Below are 16,560 nucleotides of genomic sequence, written 5' to 3'. Positions count from 1 at the left end.
TTCTTGTTCACCCGCCATTGTACTCCCAGCAGCTAGAACCACCAGGCACATAGTAGGTGCTTAGTAATTTGTTGAATGAATGGGATGAATCAATCAATCAATAAATGACTGACTGGAAGGTCCAATCCAGTGGGCCTCTGACTCATTTTTAAGACCTTGAGCAAGTCCTTTGAGCTCTCTGAGCTGCTTCTTCCCCATCTGTGAAGCCAGAGGTGTTTAACTCATCTTGAGGTCCTGCCGAGCAGGATTAATAGAACAAAAGTAAAAATAGCAACAATAATAAGTAAACTGGAGCACTGCTATGGACCGGCACTGTTGTAAAGAACCGTAGGAGGTAATAGTATTTTACCTTTACTTTATAGAAGAGGAAACTGAAGCACAGAGAGCCAGGGGAGGCTCCCGGAGAAGGGGGATTTGGGGATCGGAATGAGCAATGGAGAAGAGGACCCACGGCCCAGAGGGGAAGGCCCTATGCAAGGTGTCACTGCGCAGTGGTAGCTGCAGATGAGGGAGAGACCAACCCCGCCCCCCGCGTCTCCATGGCAACAGCCGCCCCACTGCGTCTCAAGCACTGGCGCCCCGGCTGGCGGCGCGCGCTGAAGCCAGACGCAGGCCGGGCGGAAGCAGGCCCGGCGCGCTGGGCGGCGGGGAGCGCGGGGCGGGCCTTTAAAGAGACAGTCCCCCGGGCCGGTTCGCCCACGGGAACTGCTGCTGATGAGGGCTGGGTGGCTCCGGGAGTCCGGATCGAGGAAGTAAAGGAGAAGCAGGGCTGTGTGACACCCCCTGGAGGTGACAAGGGAGAGAGGGGCTGTGTGAATGCCCTCCGGGGCAATAATGGGATGGCTGTCCCCCAGGGAGCAATATGGGGGAGAAAGGAATATGGAATTGCACTTTCTGGGTAATAAGAGGGAGACAGGGGTATGTAACCCCCCAGGACAGCGAAAGGGAGCTTGGACTCCAAAATTGCCAATCGGGATAATAAGGGTGGGACTCCATAACTGTTCCATTCCCCAAGGAGGGAGCTGGGGCTCCACGCGAGAGTCAGAGGGCAGGTTAAGAGGGATCATAGGTTCAGCTTAGGACAGTCACCTTCTCCCATCCCCTACTTTCAGCATCCTGCCATCTCCCTACCCCGTCGGGGTGCCCAGCCATGGCCAGACCACCAGCCACGGGCTCGGTGATTGTCCCAGACTGGCACGAGAGCACCGAGGGCAAGGAGTACCTGGCCTGCATCCTGCGCAAGAACCGCCGGCGGGTGTTTGGTAAGTGACCCCCCCCAAAGGCTGTCACCTGTCACTCCCTAGGGAGAACAGTGTCACCTGTCACTCCCTGGGGGGAGCAGAGGAGCAGGGCAGTGCGGACCTGCTCCACAGCACTCAGCCTTGGGGACCCCTGCAAATCCTATCCCTGGGGCCCCCACCCCCAAATAGCCTTAGAGCTAATTCCATCGTCAGAGCCAGGAACATGGAAACAGCCAAAACCCTGCCGGGAACCACTGTCACCAGAGAAGCTGTTGACTGAGCCCTCAGCCCACGCCAGGCCCTCTGCTGGGCACTTGACACAATGGACTCCCATTCAACCTTCTCAACAGCACGTTTTACAGACTTGTCCAAGATCTAGTAAGTAGAGACAAGCCTTTTCCATATCCTGCTGTCTCCAGAATAAGACACTCATTTTCCCCAGGATGAAGCCAACTCACCCAGGCAGGGCTGGGATGACAGGCCAGCAGAGGGTCCAGCTCTGGGCAGGAGAGACAAAGCGCTAGAAGGCTTAAGACCAGAGAATGAGAGGACAACCCATAACTTAGGACTTTCAGGTCTTAATGCCTACAGATGTGTCATAATGTAAACAGGTTTTTTTGCAAGTTTTAAATTTAAAATATTCATAAAGGGGCTGGCCCGGTGGTGCAGCGGTTAAGTGCGCGCGCTCTGCTTCAGCGGCCCAGGGTTCGCAGGTTCAGATCCTGGGTGCACACTGACGCACCGCTTGTCAGGCTGTGCTGTGGCGGCATCCCATATAAAGTAGAGGAAGATGGGCACAGATGTTAGCCCAGGGCCAATCTTCCTCAGCAAAAACAAAAAAGAGGATTGGCATTGGATGTTAGCTCAGGGCTGAGCTTCCTCAGAAAAAAAGTAAAATAAAATAAAATATTCATAAAGATGTCAACATATTGATTCTAAGAAGTTTATAGTAGGGCTGGCCCCATGGCTTAGTGGTTAAGTGCACGTGCTCTGCTACTGGCGGCCCAGGTTCGGATCCCGGGCGCGCACCGACGCACCGCTTCTCTGGCCATGCTGAGGTCGCGTCCCACATACAGCAACTAGAAGGATGTGAAACTATGACATACAACTATCTACTGGGGCTTTGGGAAAAAAAAGGAGGAGGATTGGCAATAGATGTTAGCTCAGAGCCGGTCTTCCTCAACAAAAAGAGGAGGATTAGCACGGATGTTAGCTCAGGGCTGATCTTCCTCACAAAAAAAATAAATAAATAAATGAAAAAAAGAAGTTTATAGTAATTGAAAATACTTTGGCTGATATTTCTCCACTGAGGAAAGAATTATGCAAAACTTTGTTTTCACGTGTGGGAAATCTAGAACATGTGATAATGATATCAATGAAAACCATCTCATGCATCGAACTTAAAAATAATTTGGTATTATTTGGAGTGGGCCTTGGCCCAGCTCACAGAGCACAGGTGTTCTCAGAGAGCTACTCTGCTTGTGTCCCAGGCCTCTGTAATGAGTATGGAGAACCATGGGTGGTTGACACTGAAAACGACCTTTGAGATAAGGTTGTCCAGCCCAGGGTCTGATGGGGCAAGTGCAAGTTGACCCCCTGACCGTACCTAGCTCCCTCCTTACTCTAGGCCTGCTCGAGCGACCAGTGCTGCCCCCGCCCGTGGCCATAGACACGGCCAGCTACAAGATCTTCGTGTCTGGAAAGAGTGGCGTGGGCAAGACGGCGCTGGTGGCCAAGCTGGCTGGCCTGGAGGTGCCCGTGGTACACCATGAGACCACCGGTGAGTCCATCCTTGGAGGCCTTCCCTGGGGTGGAGAAAAGACATAAGTTGGGATATGTGACCAGCCCTGACATTTACTCTGCAACCTTGGAAAGTCACTTCACATCTCTGAGCCTACATTGGATCCTCTATCCAATAGGGATAACAGTACCAACCCCACAGGGTTTTTGCGGAGTTGGTACTAGATATAGTTGTGGCAACATGCTTAGCATTGAGCTGGCACAAGGTAGGTGCTCAGGAAACCCTAATCTTCCTTTGTTCTTTCCCTCCACTGGATGCTAATTGACCATCACATTGCAGCATCCTCCAGCATCCTGGGACCTTTGGGTCCCCCTGTCCATACGAATGAAACTGCTTTCTCATAGCTGGGGCTAGGGCTGCATCGCTGCATCTCCCTAGTAGACTAGGCTCCTCCAGGGCAGGCCGGTTTCTCCATCAGACTGAGAATTCTCCCAGGTCAGCAACTATGCCTTCACTGTCAGACTGGGGACCCACAAGGGCAGGGCTATATCTCTTCTTCCTATTCCTTCCTGGCCTCCTACCCCTCTCCACCTCCATGTTTCCCATGCTGAGTGGCTAACCCCGGCCTCCCCAGGCATCCAGACCACCGTGGTATTTTGGCCAGCCAAGCTGCAGGCCAGTGACCGTGTCGTCATGTTCCGCTTTGAGTTCTGGGACTGCGGGGAGTCTGCGCTCAAAAAGTTTGATCACATGCTGCCGGTGAGCAGGCAGGTGGGCCTGGGTGGGTCCGGGAGGGGCTGGTTGCCTGAGGTGGGCTTCTGAGTACAGGTTTGAGCCCAGCCTGCCTGGTCTGCAGGAGCCAGAATTGGGCATAAATGGACTGAGGGTGCTGCCCTGGCTGGGAGAGCTCTGAGCTGGCATTAGGGACTGGGTCCCAGCCCGAGCTCTGCCCTGGGACCAACCACTCCCTCCCTGCTCTGGGCCTCAGTTTCCCAATCTGTGAAAGGAGGGATTGTGCTAAGACTTCTCAGGGCCCTGCAGCTGATAGGAGGGTTCTGGTACCGAGGTTATGAGCCTCGCATCAGCCTTTCCATCCCCAGGCTTGCAAGGAGAAAACAGACGCTTTCCTCTTCCTCTTCTCCTTCACCGACCGTGCCTCCTTTGAAGACCTCCCCGGACAGCTGGCCCGAGTAACAGGCGAGGCCCCTGGTGTTGTCAGGATGGTCATTGGCTCCAAGTATCCTTTCAGTGGCCCCTAGGATTGTCAGAGGCCACACTTGGCAAGGCGCGGAGCAAGGGGTCATAAATCCTGCCTCCGCTCATCTGTGGGGTCCAGCCCCATGGGCTTTATCTTAAAGGCTGCAGCAGGGCCTCCCCCAGACCCTGGGTGTGGGGCTCCAGGGAGGAAAGAGAAAGCTGGGTTTGATGGGGCAGTAAGCAGAGGTGCCTGTCCAGGCTCCTTAATCCTCTTCCAAATAGATTTGACCAGTACATGCACACGGACGTGCCTGAGCGTGACCTCACAGCCTTCCGGCAGGCCTGGGAACTGCCCCTCCTGCGGGTGAAGAGTGTGCCAGGGCGGCGGCTGGCAGATGGACGCACACTGGATGGGCGGGCTGGGCTGGCTGACATTGCCCACGTGCTCAACGGCCTGGCGGAGCAGCTGTGGCACCAGGACCAGGTGGCAGCTGGCCTGCTCCCCAACCCCCCAGAGAACACCGCTGGCTGAGGGGCGGTGGCATCATGAGCAGGCACCTGTGATCCCCACTCCTGACCCTCAGGTGACCCAGAGCAGAGGGCAGGATGCAGGGCCTAAGGCTGGGGCAGGAATATTGATCTCATCCTGAGGACTGGCCACAGTGGCCTGGTCAGGGAGGATGGTGGCCTGAAAGGCTCCTGCCCCAGCAGCACTTGTCTGGCAGAATTCATGGCAGTGAGGTGGGGGCACAAGGCTCTGTAGGTCTGAGGGCATCTAGGTGACTTCTGGTCTTCTCCCTCCGCCCCGGGGTCTAGGCTCTCGAAACTGAGGAATTGTATTGGCAGGGCCCCAGGGCTCAAATGTCCCCCACAACCTCCTGCTGCCCTTCCCCCTTCACCCACCCTAGGGAGGGTGATTGGGGGGAGGGAGTGCCTCTGGGCCCTGGACCTCAAGTGACTTTAATCAAGAACCTGTATTCGTTGAGGTAACACCATCTGCTCTAGATAAACCTTGAACTCTCAGTGGCTTACCTCTATAGAAGTTTTTTTTCTTGCTTGTGCTCACCTCAGGTGGAGGTGAAGGTGGGTGTGGGGGCTCTGCTCCACGCACTCATTCCGAGACCCAGGCTCTGAGATCTTCAACACGTGGCTTCCCAGTTTGCCCTGGGGCATCAGCATCCAGTCAGCAGACAGGGAATGAGTGCACTGGAAGGTCACCTAGGAGGTTTCTAGGGCCCTGGCCTAGGCTGCTGTGCCTCATTTCTGCTCACATTCCATTGGCCAGCACCCAGTCACGTGGTCACACAGAGCTGTGGGAAAAAGCTGGGAAATGTAGTCCACCTGTGTGTCCAGGAGGCCAGCCCCTCACTTGGTAGTACTTTCTTGATCATGAAGCTGTCAGGTTAGGCTTAGGAGAGGGGCCCTGCCAGCTTGCGGGAATCAGAAATCATCATTGGGCAGGGCCAGGGACCGGACCAGGTCGGGGTCAGGGCGTGAGTGAGCCTGACAGGCAGCTCTGCTGTGGGAGGCCAGCAAGGGCAGGGGCAGGAAGGTGAGGGAACTTGCCCTTTTTTGTGTCTCACCCCTGCCCCATCAGCCAGAGACACTGATGCATGCAGGCTAAAGTGAGGCGGAGGGATGCCGACAAAGGGGGCCTAATACTTTCACTCCCTGATGACACTCCATCCAGCCCCATAGATGGCCCCCTGGGCTGAGGCCTGTCCTGAGTCTAACCCAGCTGGAAGGGCCCTGAGGGCCTAGGTCAGCCAGCTGACCCTCGGAGCTCCCTCTTGAGAAGCAGCCCCTCTGCACACTCCACACTCACACGCACGATCATGTGCTCACACGCACCAGCACTTGTCCTAAAACGCTGCCTACTCCTCCCTCCTGGCACCACAGGAGGCTCGTACACACCCACCCTGCTCACACTCCTGAGCACACTGTTGGCCTGCAAGGCGCTACTTACCAGTCTGTCCACCCTGGGCACTGCCCGGAGGTTTTTCAACCCTTCCAGCGCCTAAAGGACTGATTTCAACACCTTCTTATCCCCAACTCAGGTTCAGAGCTGAGACCTGAGTTTATCCTATGCCCCAGAGGAGGAATGTCCCTGGGCAGGACCCCAAGCCTCACAGCCTGCACAGCCCACAGGGGGCTCCCGCTCCTGGACCATAGACCTTCCCACTGCAGCGTTCAGCTCTGTTTCAGCCCGTTTCCCTCTGTTCTCAGCCCCAGTAGACCTTTCCCTACCAGGCAGAGCAAGGTGTGGGGGTGAGACGTGGTGAAGGTGGCCTCTGGGCCCGACTGTGACCTTCCAGCTACAGGTACCTGTGTTGTGCACACCAGCTACCCAGCATCCCACCCAGTTATCTCTGGGCTTAAAACTCCCCCAGAAAGGAAGTTTCCACATCCTTCTTGGGCACCATTTCAGCCGAGAGCCAGAAGGTTGCTTTGGAGAAATAACCCAGAACCTCCCCACGGCAGGGCAGGCCAGTTTCTCCTGGTTAGCACTGCTCGCATCAGAGAATCGACCCCTCTCCCACTTTCCCCCCAAACCAAGAGGTGAACAGTTCCCTTGGCTGTCTCCCTGGCTAAGAACAAAGCGGGGAGGGCAATGGGGTGGGACTTGAGGCCACTTTAGTATTTAGTAGGCTACCCCCCAGGGGCCTCCACGGAGGGCAGAACTGGGAGCCTGAGGGAGGCGGGAGCTGCAGAGCCATAATTCTAGCAGCTGGTGGCTATGCCTGCAGGGTGGTCTCTGGGCAGAGTCACGTGGAGAGTAAGAAGAGAATGTGTGTACACGTGCGTGGATTCAGGCCTGCTTCGGAGGCCTGCCACCTGAGCAGTGCACAGGGCCCCACACTCAGAGGAGCCCCACACCTGGTTTAATGCTCTGCTGTTGCCATCTCAAAATTCTGGACACCGCAAATTATGTAGCAGGCCCCACGCATGTTGCCCAGAGAGAGGGTCTGGGCTCCAGATACAGCTCCTCTCTCGGGGCCTTGAAGACAGAGGCCACTTCTGTGGAGAGTCAGAAGGCCCCAGGAAGTCAGGAAGTTGCCTTCTCCCCATTTTGGTGGCAGAAATTTCACCATTAGGTTAAGCCTCCCAGCAGCTCAAAGGCAAATACCCCTCCACTCACCCCACCCTGTCAGGGGCCCTCGGGGCTCCCTGGAGGGAAGGGGTGATGACCGTGCCCCTAGGCTGGTCTTAGAGGGACCTTTGGGAAAAAGGTAGCCATGCCCGCTCCTCAGGGCCCTGGAGCCTCCAGACTTTGGGGCTCTGGAGGGAAGCCAGTAGGAGGAGGAACTGTCTTCTCCTGGGGTGGCGTTGGGGTTGTGCTGTGGCCCAGCCCTGCTGCTGTTTGTCCCAGAGTCAGGACTTCCCAACCACCCCCCCTTCCCTCCCCAATCTGGGCTCTCAAGGAGACCCGAGCCCTTCCCTACAGACGGGGAGTGCTATGGACTGAATGTTTGTGTCCCCCCAGATTTATATATTGAAATCCTAATCCCCACTCTCATGGTATTAGGGGCCTTTGGGAAGTGATTAGGTCGTGAGGGTGGAGCCCTCATGAATGGGATTAGTTCTTTTATGAAAGAGACCCCACAGAGCTCCCTAGCCCATTCCACCATGTGAGGACATAGAAAGCTCTGCTATAGACCAGGAGGAGGGCCCTCACCAGAATGCGACTGTGCTTGTGTTAGTGCCTTGATCTCAGACTTCCAAGAAATAAATTTCTGTTATTTATAAGCTACCCAGTATGTGGTATTTTGTTACAGCAGCCGCAACAGACTAAAGCAAAGAGGCGGAGGCCCAGGGAAGGACAGGCATTTACCCAAGGTTGCAGAGCCGTGAAGCAGCCCCGATGCTCTTAGCCCTCTGCACCCCCCTCCCTTGGACCATCCTTCCCTCTCATCCCCTAGCGCTGTCTTCTGGGTCCCGCCCCTCACAGGCCCCCACCTGGTCCTCCCTGCTTTTCCAACCAGAAGCCTGGGGCTGCCTGTACGAGGGGAAATACGGTGCTGGCGCCTCCCTCCCTCTGCCTTTCCTTCCTTTTTTCTTCTCCCCCCACCCTTCCCAGGCCACGTGGAGCTGCTAAATGAAACTCCTGCTTGCTGTCAGCAGAGCCTGGCCTAGAGGGCAACAAGGAGAATCTCAGGTAGGTGCCTGGCCCCAGGATGAGTAAGAGGAGGCAGGAGCCAGATCTGCAAAGGCTGCTGGGCGGGTCTCCAGAGCCTTGGGTGTGTCCAGGGTTGGGGTGGGGCTTCCTGGTCATGCCCTGGATCTCCTTACTCCCCAGGCAGCCTGGTGCCAGCAGTGACCCCCACGTGCCAGGCACTGACTTGGGGGGAGTGCCCAGATAGAGGCAGGGGGCTCAGGGCCCCGGACAGGTTGGAGTTATGTGTAGGCAAATCCCCAGAGGGCCAAGCTGGGGGTGGCGGGCAGGCCCCTCCCTGGCTGTGACCTCAGACCTGGAGGCTGGGACAGTGGCAGTTGGGGGAGTTGGTGTTCAACTCTATTCTAGAAAAAAGGGGGGTGGATCCTGAGAGCAAGGGGAGGGACTGAGGCTTGGGGGGTGGTCCAGAAGGAAGGTAAAGGAGAACTTGGACTTTGGACTGTTCACTTTAATTCCCGTGTTCATCTGTAAAATGGAGATAACAGTAGCACCCACTTCTTTGAGTTGTAAGAAGTAAATGCGCCTAAACGTTTAGCACCGTGCCAGGCGCCAAGTTAAGGGCCCAATAAACGTTGGCTGTTCCCTTTGCCGTTGTTGTTATTAGGGTAGTGCTGGTGGTTCCTGGGCTGAGAGCGGGTGAAGGGGAGGGAGAAGGGTCGCAGATCGCGCCGACAGCGCCTCCATGGTTGCGCTTTGTTTAGCCGAGGGTGGGCGGGCTGGTGAGCTGAGGGAGGGGCGGCCCAGCGCGGCCGGTGGAGAAGCTGCCGGCACCTGCATTGCGCCCGGGTCCTCTCACCCTCGCTCTCGTCCTGTTGCATCGACGGCGATGGCGCTGAGGACAAGGACCCGGACGACGACCGTGTCTGCGCGGCTTGCGGCAGCATTTATGCCCCAGACTCCAGGGGCACCTTTTTCCGCGACGGGAAAACGAAAATCGGTGAGACTTGGGCCAGACAAGACTCTTGCCCCTACCTCAGCCAGAGTAAGCAACCCACGGTCCCTCCCTTAAATCCTCTCTGCCCTCCGCGAGGAATCCCGCGGCATCTCATCCATTTCTTGCAATGGGTAGTTCCTCCTTCGAAGCAACCCCAATCCCTGTGGTTGCAGTGCAAACTATTTAATTTTGGCTTTAGTGGGACTGATAAACCCAGCCCCCCGCTCCCCACCCAGGATGGAAGTGGGACAGGGAGAGGCAGACCCTTCCTAACTGCCCTCTCGCCCCCGCGATGGGACAGACTTCGTGCTCCTGTGGGAGGAGACGCTGCGACCCCCCGCGGTGGGCCGAGCGGCAGCGACTCCTGCGGTGGCGCTGGCGCCATAAGTTCCAGCGGAACCTGCGCGCGGCCGGGCTGCTCCTCGAGGAGGTGAGCGCGGCGCGGGCGGGCTGCGCGGGCTCCGTCCCACAGGCCGAGCGCGGGCTCCCCTAACTAGCTCTGTGACCTGCGCAAGCGACCTCAGCACCCCATCTGTAAAGTAGGCTTTACCGTAGTGTCAGCCCCATAGAGGGGCTGTGATGATTAAATGGGCGCAGTGTGTATAAGCGCTCAGCCCAGGGCCTGGCACACTGGATGGGCCCAATAATTGGGAAAAAGCACTACTGTATGACGCCGGCCTACTCAGAGTCTATGTCCACGTAATGTAAAATGGGGGTGCTAGTTCCCTCCTCGTTTGAATTTCAAACGAGGCAACGCATGTCAAAGCGCTTTTGAAGGCGGCAAGGACCCGCCTCCTGAACGGGATCTGTCACCCCCGGCCAGGATCACGAGGGGAGGGGCTCCGGGCTCTGGCCCACCTGGAGACCCCGCCCCCCAGGAACGCAGTGCCACAGAGAGCTGCGCCTGCGCGGTGCACTTCGCCAAGCTGAGCGCGCCCTGGGAGTTGCTAGTGTTCTACGCGGAGGAACTGAGCCTGCGCGCGCCGCCGCAGGTGGGAGGGGTGGGCTGGGGCGGAGTCAGCCTGGGAGCAGAGTCTCCCCACGTGCCGGACTCCCCAGGAGTCTTACCTGCTCTTTACCCTCAGGCCCGACCCAACTCGGACTCCGACCGCTCGGCGGAGCTGCTGCGTCGCCTGCGCCTGCGCCTGCGCAACCCTTTACAGCGACACATGCTGGACTTCTGCACGTGCACCTTCTGCCGCTCTGAGCTGGACACGTGGGGCGGGGCGCCAGCAGCAGGCTTAGCCCAATCAGGGCTCGTTTGCTCCTCCTGGGTTTGCCAGGGAGGCAACTACTGTCTAACTCTCTTTAAGCCTCTGGCCTGTACTTTCCGCATTCTGGGATCCAGGCCGTGTCGTAGCGGCTCCCGGTCCCTCATTCCCTCCCGTTCATTTCCCTTCAGATGCTCACCTGGCTGGAACACATCAAGCCCAGGCTGAGCTTTGTGTGTAGATGGGCTCTCTAGTTTTAGTAGCTGACCTGTTTCATCCTTCTGTCCCCAGTCTAGAGTTTCCGCACTCCCGTTGTGTTAGGTCTCGTATTGGGCAGAGGGCTCGGCTTCTGACCCCTGCTCTGCTCACAGATTCCTGGGCAGCGATTCCCACGACTCCTACTTCTCCAACACGCAGAGGCACCTCGTGGTGAGACAACTGCCTGGGGAGGGTCCAGCTGGACCTTAAGGGGGCGGAGCTGACGCCAGGATTCTCCCTGGCAAGTGGCAGAGATCCTGACCCGCACAGTCCACGGGAAGCAGAAACGCACAGAGATGGGCATTGCCCATCTGCTAGCCAAGGGAGTCTATACTGCAGCCTTCCCACTGCATGAGGTAGAGATGTCCCTGGCTCAGCTCTCTCCTGCCGCCGGGGCATCAGGAGAGAATTCTGGGACTTCCCTGCAGCCCTCCCTCCTTTCATCCCCCTATGGCCCACTGCGAGGTACCAGGTGCCTGGTGCAGACTTCAACCCTTGCCAATTGCTGTACTTATACTGGGCCCACCAGGGATGCTGGCACAAGTACCAGCCCCTGGACCACGTACGAGAGTACTTTGGGGAGAAGGTGGCCATCTACTTTGCCTGGCTAGGTGATTAGCACTATGAGTGGGGGCTGGAAGCTGGGGTCGAGTACAGAGATGGGGGCTCACGAGCTTTCTGTCACCACTTCAGGCTTCTGCACAGCCTGGCTGCTGCCTGCTGCCCTTGTGGGCACCCTGGTCTTTATCTCTGGTCTGGTCACCATAGGCACTAACACACCAGCACGAGTTGCTGTGTTGGGGGAGGTTGGGGGTGTGGGCTGGGTGGGCCAGGTTGACCAGCTGGTTGAGGATAGACCCTCCCGTGATGGGCACCCTTTGCTTATAGGGAAGAGATCTGTGCCAGCGGGGGTGCCTTCCTCATGTGCCCACACCATGACACCCGTGCCATGTGGAATATTTCCAAGATCTGCCCCATGGCCAAGGTGAGCCAGGGAAGAGAGCAAGGGAATGGGTGGGTAGGTGTTGGGCACCCAGCACCTGGGCCTGGCTGCTAGGAAGGCAGTGCTGAGCTGTGCCCTGCAGTGTGTCCCCTCTCCTTCCCTCACTGCTGGGGTACCTCTTTGGCCATCCAGGGCCTGTGTTCTTCAGCATCTTCATGTCCTTCTGGGCCATGGCCTTCCTGGAGCACTGGAAGCACAAGAGCATCACCTTGGTCCATCACTGGGACTGCAGTGACTTCCAGGAAGAGGAGGTGATGCCCAGCTCAGCCCTCCAGGCCCAGAACTCCACTTCCCAGAGTTCTCAGAGGCCACAAGGCGTGCTGGGAAGAGCTCAGACTTTGGGGTCCAACATCCCAGGATCCAAATCTGGCTCCTCCCCACACTTTTCCTGGGTCACTTTTCCACCCTCCCCTGACATCAGGATGTTAGAAGTTTTGGTGAGGTTAAACATTGGGACATTTAGGGTCTCAAAGAGAAACCCTGCCTGGAATGGGGAAGAAGGGGAGAAGCATTCCACTCACCAACCCAGCCAGCCCAGCCACCTATCTATCCAAACATCTAATCATTGATTCTGAATCTGTTTGCTTCTCTCTAGCTCCACTGCCACTGTCTAGTCCAGGCCATCATTCTCTCACCTGGATCACTGCAGTAGCCCCCCAACAGGTCTCCTTGCTCCTGTGTTTACCCCACTTAATCCTTTCTCAGCTGCCAGAGCATTCTTTTGAAAACACAAATCACATCCTGCGTTATCCTACTCAAAACCTTCCAGTGGATCCTCAGATGGAATGGCCACCTACAGGGCCCTGTGTGATCTGGCTTCTGCCTAGTTCTCCTCCATTGGCCCCACTGGCTCCTTGCTGTTTCTTGAATAGTACAAGGTCGTTTCTACGCCAAGGCCCTAGCACTGGCTGTTCTCTGCTAGAATCCTCTTCCTCCAGACTTTATATGGCCTACGTCTTGTCATTCAGATCCCAACTTATATGTCACCTTCTTAGAGAGGCCTTCCTTGACCACCCAATCCAGAGAGGCTCCCTCACACGGTTTTACTTTCATCACAGCATTTATCATTATATTTTCTTGGTTTGTTGTCTGTCCTTTGCCACTAGAATGTGAGCTCATGAGAGCAGGGACCTTGTATGTGACGTTGCTGTATCCCCAGGGCCCAGAACAGTCCCTACCATATAGAAGGTGCTCAATAAATGTTTGTTGAATGAACCTGTGAATCACTAATCTATCTCTCCACTTATCCATCTGTTCAACCATCCGTCATTTAATTCATCCAACAGTTAGAGCTGACAGGAAAATAGAATCCAGACTAGACATTTCAACAGAGAGAATTTAATATAAGGTATTGGTTGGCTAAACAGATTTTGGAGGACTGAAAGCAGAAAGGGAACATTGAGGTAACACAGTCAATGTGAATGGTGCCTCCTAGAGTAGTGCAGTATACACCACATGTGACCCAAAGCGTGGCCCTGCCTTTGTACACACTGCCCCCTCCACCAACAAATGCTTCCCCTCCACCTCTCTCCTTACTTAGCACCTGAGTATCTTTTAGGTCTCAGCTAAAATGTCATTTCCTCAGAATGACCATCCCTGAAAAACAGTTTTCCTTCATAGGACTTATTCACAATTACATATTTGTGTTCATTTGTTTAATGTCTGTCTCCCCAACTAGACTGTAAACTCCATTAGGGGTCAGGCCTTGTCCAGTGTGTTCACCATGGCATATCCAGTATCTACTGCAGAGTCATGTGCAGTCAGTTAATAGTTAGAGAATAAACTAATATATCCACCCATCTACTCGTCCACCCATCCATCCTCCTGTCCATCATCCATCCAACTACTCTCTCATCTGCTCCCACACCTAGCCATCCGTACATCCATCCACCCATCTGCCCATCTACCCATCCATGTGTGCACCCACTTATACAGATTTGCCAGTTGTTTGTCCAGTTTACCCACCCGTCTGTCCACCTACTGCCCACCCATCCATCAGTCTATCCTGCCCTCTCCCACAAGACATCCGTTTGTTGTTTACTTCTCTGTCTACCCACCTGTTTATCCACCCATCTGTCCATCCACAGGCTCTTAGCCAGGCCCTGGGAGAGAAGGCCCTGCGGAAACAAAAATGAATCAGACCTCATCCCGGCACTTCCAGGGCCCCCTGTGCAGGCAGGAAAAGGAGGGGGCTTCCCCCACCCCAGGGTCATGACACCCAGCCTCTTGGGCCCCCGGATACACATTTCTTTTGCCCCCTCTGACAGGAGTGCCCACGTCCAGAGTTTGCTGCCCTAGCCCAGCAGATGGCCCAGAACCCCTGACAGGCCTGAAGGAGCCCTACTTCTCACCCCACAACCGCCTTCCTTGCCTACTCACGAGCTCTGCAGCCATCCTCATCATGGTGAGGGGGCTTTGGGCCCTTGCTCTGGAAGGACCATCCCCTCCAGGGTGGGCTGGGACCCTGGTGGCCTGCCCTCCAGCTGTGACAGCTCTCCCTGCTGGCCCCCAGCTGTGCGTGGAGATGATTTTCCTGGTGTCTGTCATCATTTACCACAGCATCGTCAGCATTGCAATGTTCCACGTGGGCAACCCTGTGCTCATGACCCAAGTGAGTGCCCCCTGGGGCAACAGAGGGCGGAAGCCCTGTTTCAGGCTCCACGCCCATTGTGGGCATCCTCAGGTTCCTTCCACCACTCCACGTGGCTGGGCTCCAGATAGGGCCGTCACTCTGCCTGGGCTGGCAACATTGCCGACATCAGCAGCACTGTGCTCAACCTGGTGCTGATCCTCCTCTTGGGCCAGGTCTATGCTGCTGAGCAGCTCACAGGTGGGGTGAGTGAGGGCAGGGTGTTGCAGGGGTGTCCTGGAATCAGTGGAGAACTGGGAGCCCTGGGGCAGGGCTCCCTGCACCTCAGAGCCTGCAGCTCCCGCCTTGATGTCCCCAGTCTGCTCAGCCATTCTCAGATGAGGGTGGCCAGGGGAGCATGGTTGGCATTAGAGGAAGGTGGGTTGAGGACAGGAGCATAAGGGCTGCCCCGATGGGCTGCGCCTGCTCTCTTGCATCCAATAGAACACTGACCAGAGATGCACAGAACCCAGACCCTCCATGAAGATGCCTTCACTTTCACTTTGGGGGCGGGGGGGCAAGACCTCCCGGCAGCCCTGTCACCCAAGTTCACTCTCAGCGGGTGGGAGGCCAGAGGATCAGGAGCAGAGTTGGGAGAGGGGGTCAGCCTCAGCATGGAGTTTAGCTGGGGCCAGGCTCCAGAGAGGGAGAGAACATTGTCAACAGATGCAGTGGGCCTACAGGTTTGTGGGGTACCCTGGTCAGTATGGCATGCTGCTCGGCATGGCATGCAGAACGAGGATGTGAGTACATCCAGGTGGCCAGCTCCTGGGGGAGGTAGGGGTCATCACACCCTCAGGTCTGGCAGGGACAGGATCTGCCTCTGGGGCCTCCAAGGAGCAGGGGGCCAGCTCCATGCTCTGGCAGGAGGCGGGGCCACCCGTGTTCAGGCCCTAAGCCCTGAGCGAGGTGCCCTGTGTCTGCCAACCACAGTGTGGCCCTGGCAGCTGCCTCCTTGAGCTCGCTCAGCAGCTCTTCATTATCATGGTGGGCAAAGAGCTGGTCAGCAACATGGTGTTCATTCTGCCATGAGTGCAGGAGCTGGGGTAGGGGCACAGGGGTGGGCCTAGTCAGGCTGTGGGGAGGGTTTTTATGAGAGCGAAGCAGAAACCCTCTTGACTGAGAGTCAGGAGACAGGGGTACAAGTCCTAGCTCTGCCTCTTGTAAGCTCTGTGGCTTTGCTTCTTTCTAAGCCTTAATTTCCTCGCCTGTAAAATGGGGACAATAACATCATTCCAAAAGAGTTGAGAGGATTAAATGAGATGCTGAACAAGAAAGAGGAGGGCTTTCTATTATTCTTTTGGGGAGGGGAGGGGGGTCCAGAGACCAAGAATGACCACACAGGGAGCACAGAGTTAAGAGCACTGGACTCTAGAGTCCAACAGACTGGATTTGACTCTGGCTGCACCACTCACAATTTGGGAAGCCTTGGGCAAGGTCTTTGAGTGTCCGTTTCCTCATCTGTAAAGTGAGAATGATCATGGTGCCTACCTCTAAGGGATGTGGGGAGGATAGAAATGGCATTGTTTGGTTTCCCTAGCTCCTGGCCCAGGAAGCTGAAGGCCTGGTGGCAGTCGGTGGGACACCCAGATCACGCAGGAGCTGGGGTGCTGGGAGGAGGAATGTGGGCTTATCAAGTGTGAGGAACTGTTTGATGAATACCTGGAGATGGGTGAGCAGTGGCCCAGCGGTACCAGCCCCAGTGGGGTTCCTGGTGGCTTGGCTCAGCAAGGGAGGTGACCTCAGCCTGACATTCCCTACCTCCCAGTGCTGCAGTTTGGGTTCATCACCATCTTTGTGGTGGCCTTCACACTGGTGGCCCTGTTTGCTCTGATCAACAACTGGGTGGAAATCTGACCGGATGCCCATAAGTTCGTGTGTGAGTACCGGCTGCCAGTGGCTGAGCAGGCACAGGGCATTGGGATCTGGCTGCTCCTGCTTGAGGCCATGGCCCACCTTTCAGTCATCGTGAATGTGAGTTTGGGGCAAAGAAGGGTAATACAGGGTCAAAGGGGAAATGGAGGTCAGAGACTGGGAAGGAGGCTCAGGAATGGGGAAATGGGGGCTGAGGCAGGAATTCAGGGTCAGAGATTGGGAAATAGGGGCAGAGGGCTACGATCCCTGGTGCAGGCTAATTTTGCCTGCGGAGTGGGTTTGGGCCCAGGTGGGGGT

General features: G+C 56.4%; 1 protein-coding gene and 1 long non-coding RNA gene across 5 annotated transcripts; both read left to right on the top strand.

Moving 5' to 3' along the window:
• The first annotated feature begins 674 nt into the window (after window positions 1-674).
• On the top strand, window positions 675-8,722 carry CPLANE2 (ciliogenesis and planar polarity effector complex subunit 2). Of its 4 annotated transcripts, none has more exons than XM_058552995.1 (7): window positions 675-789; window positions 1,113-1,262; window positions 1,455-1,619; window positions 2,869-3,021; window positions 3,617-3,741; window positions 4,083-4,219; window positions 4,462-8,722. In XM_058552995.1, exons 2-7 carry the CDS (start codon window positions 1,151-1,153, stop codon window positions 4,709-4,711), a joined length of 942 nt encoding a protein of 313 aa, XP_058408978.1. In that variant the 5' UTR covers window positions 675-789; window positions 1,113-1,150; the 3' UTR covers window positions 4,712-8,722. The 4 variants fall into 4 exon arrangements, with proteins under 4 accessions (XP_058408978.1, XP_058408976.1, XP_058408980.1 ...); XM_058552993.1 differs by having other exon boundaries at window positions 4,068-4,219; XM_058552997.1 differs by lacking the exon at window positions 1,455-1,619.
• A 1,789-nt stretch (window positions 8,723-10,511) lies between these two features.
• LOC131412858 (uncharacterized) lies at window positions 10,512-12,068 on the top strand. The gene is made up of 3 exons (XR_009221861.1): window positions 10,512-11,112; window positions 11,645-11,741; window positions 11,892-12,068. It is a non-coding gene; the product is annotated as an uncharacterized LOC131412858 (long non-coding RNA).
• The last annotated feature ends 4,492 nt before the right edge of the window (window positions 12,069-16,560 follow it).

The sequence above is a fragment of the Diceros bicornis genome, chromosome 13 (genome assembly GCF_020826845.1).
Source record: "Diceros bicornis minor isolate mBicDic1 chromosome 13, mDicBic1.mat.cur, whole genome shotgun sequence".
Classification (NCBI taxonomy): domain Eukaryota; kingdom Metazoa; phylum Chordata; class Mammalia; order Perissodactyla; family Rhinocerotidae; genus Diceros; species Diceros bicornis.
This window is presented reverse-complemented; position numbering and strand designations above follow the sequence as displayed.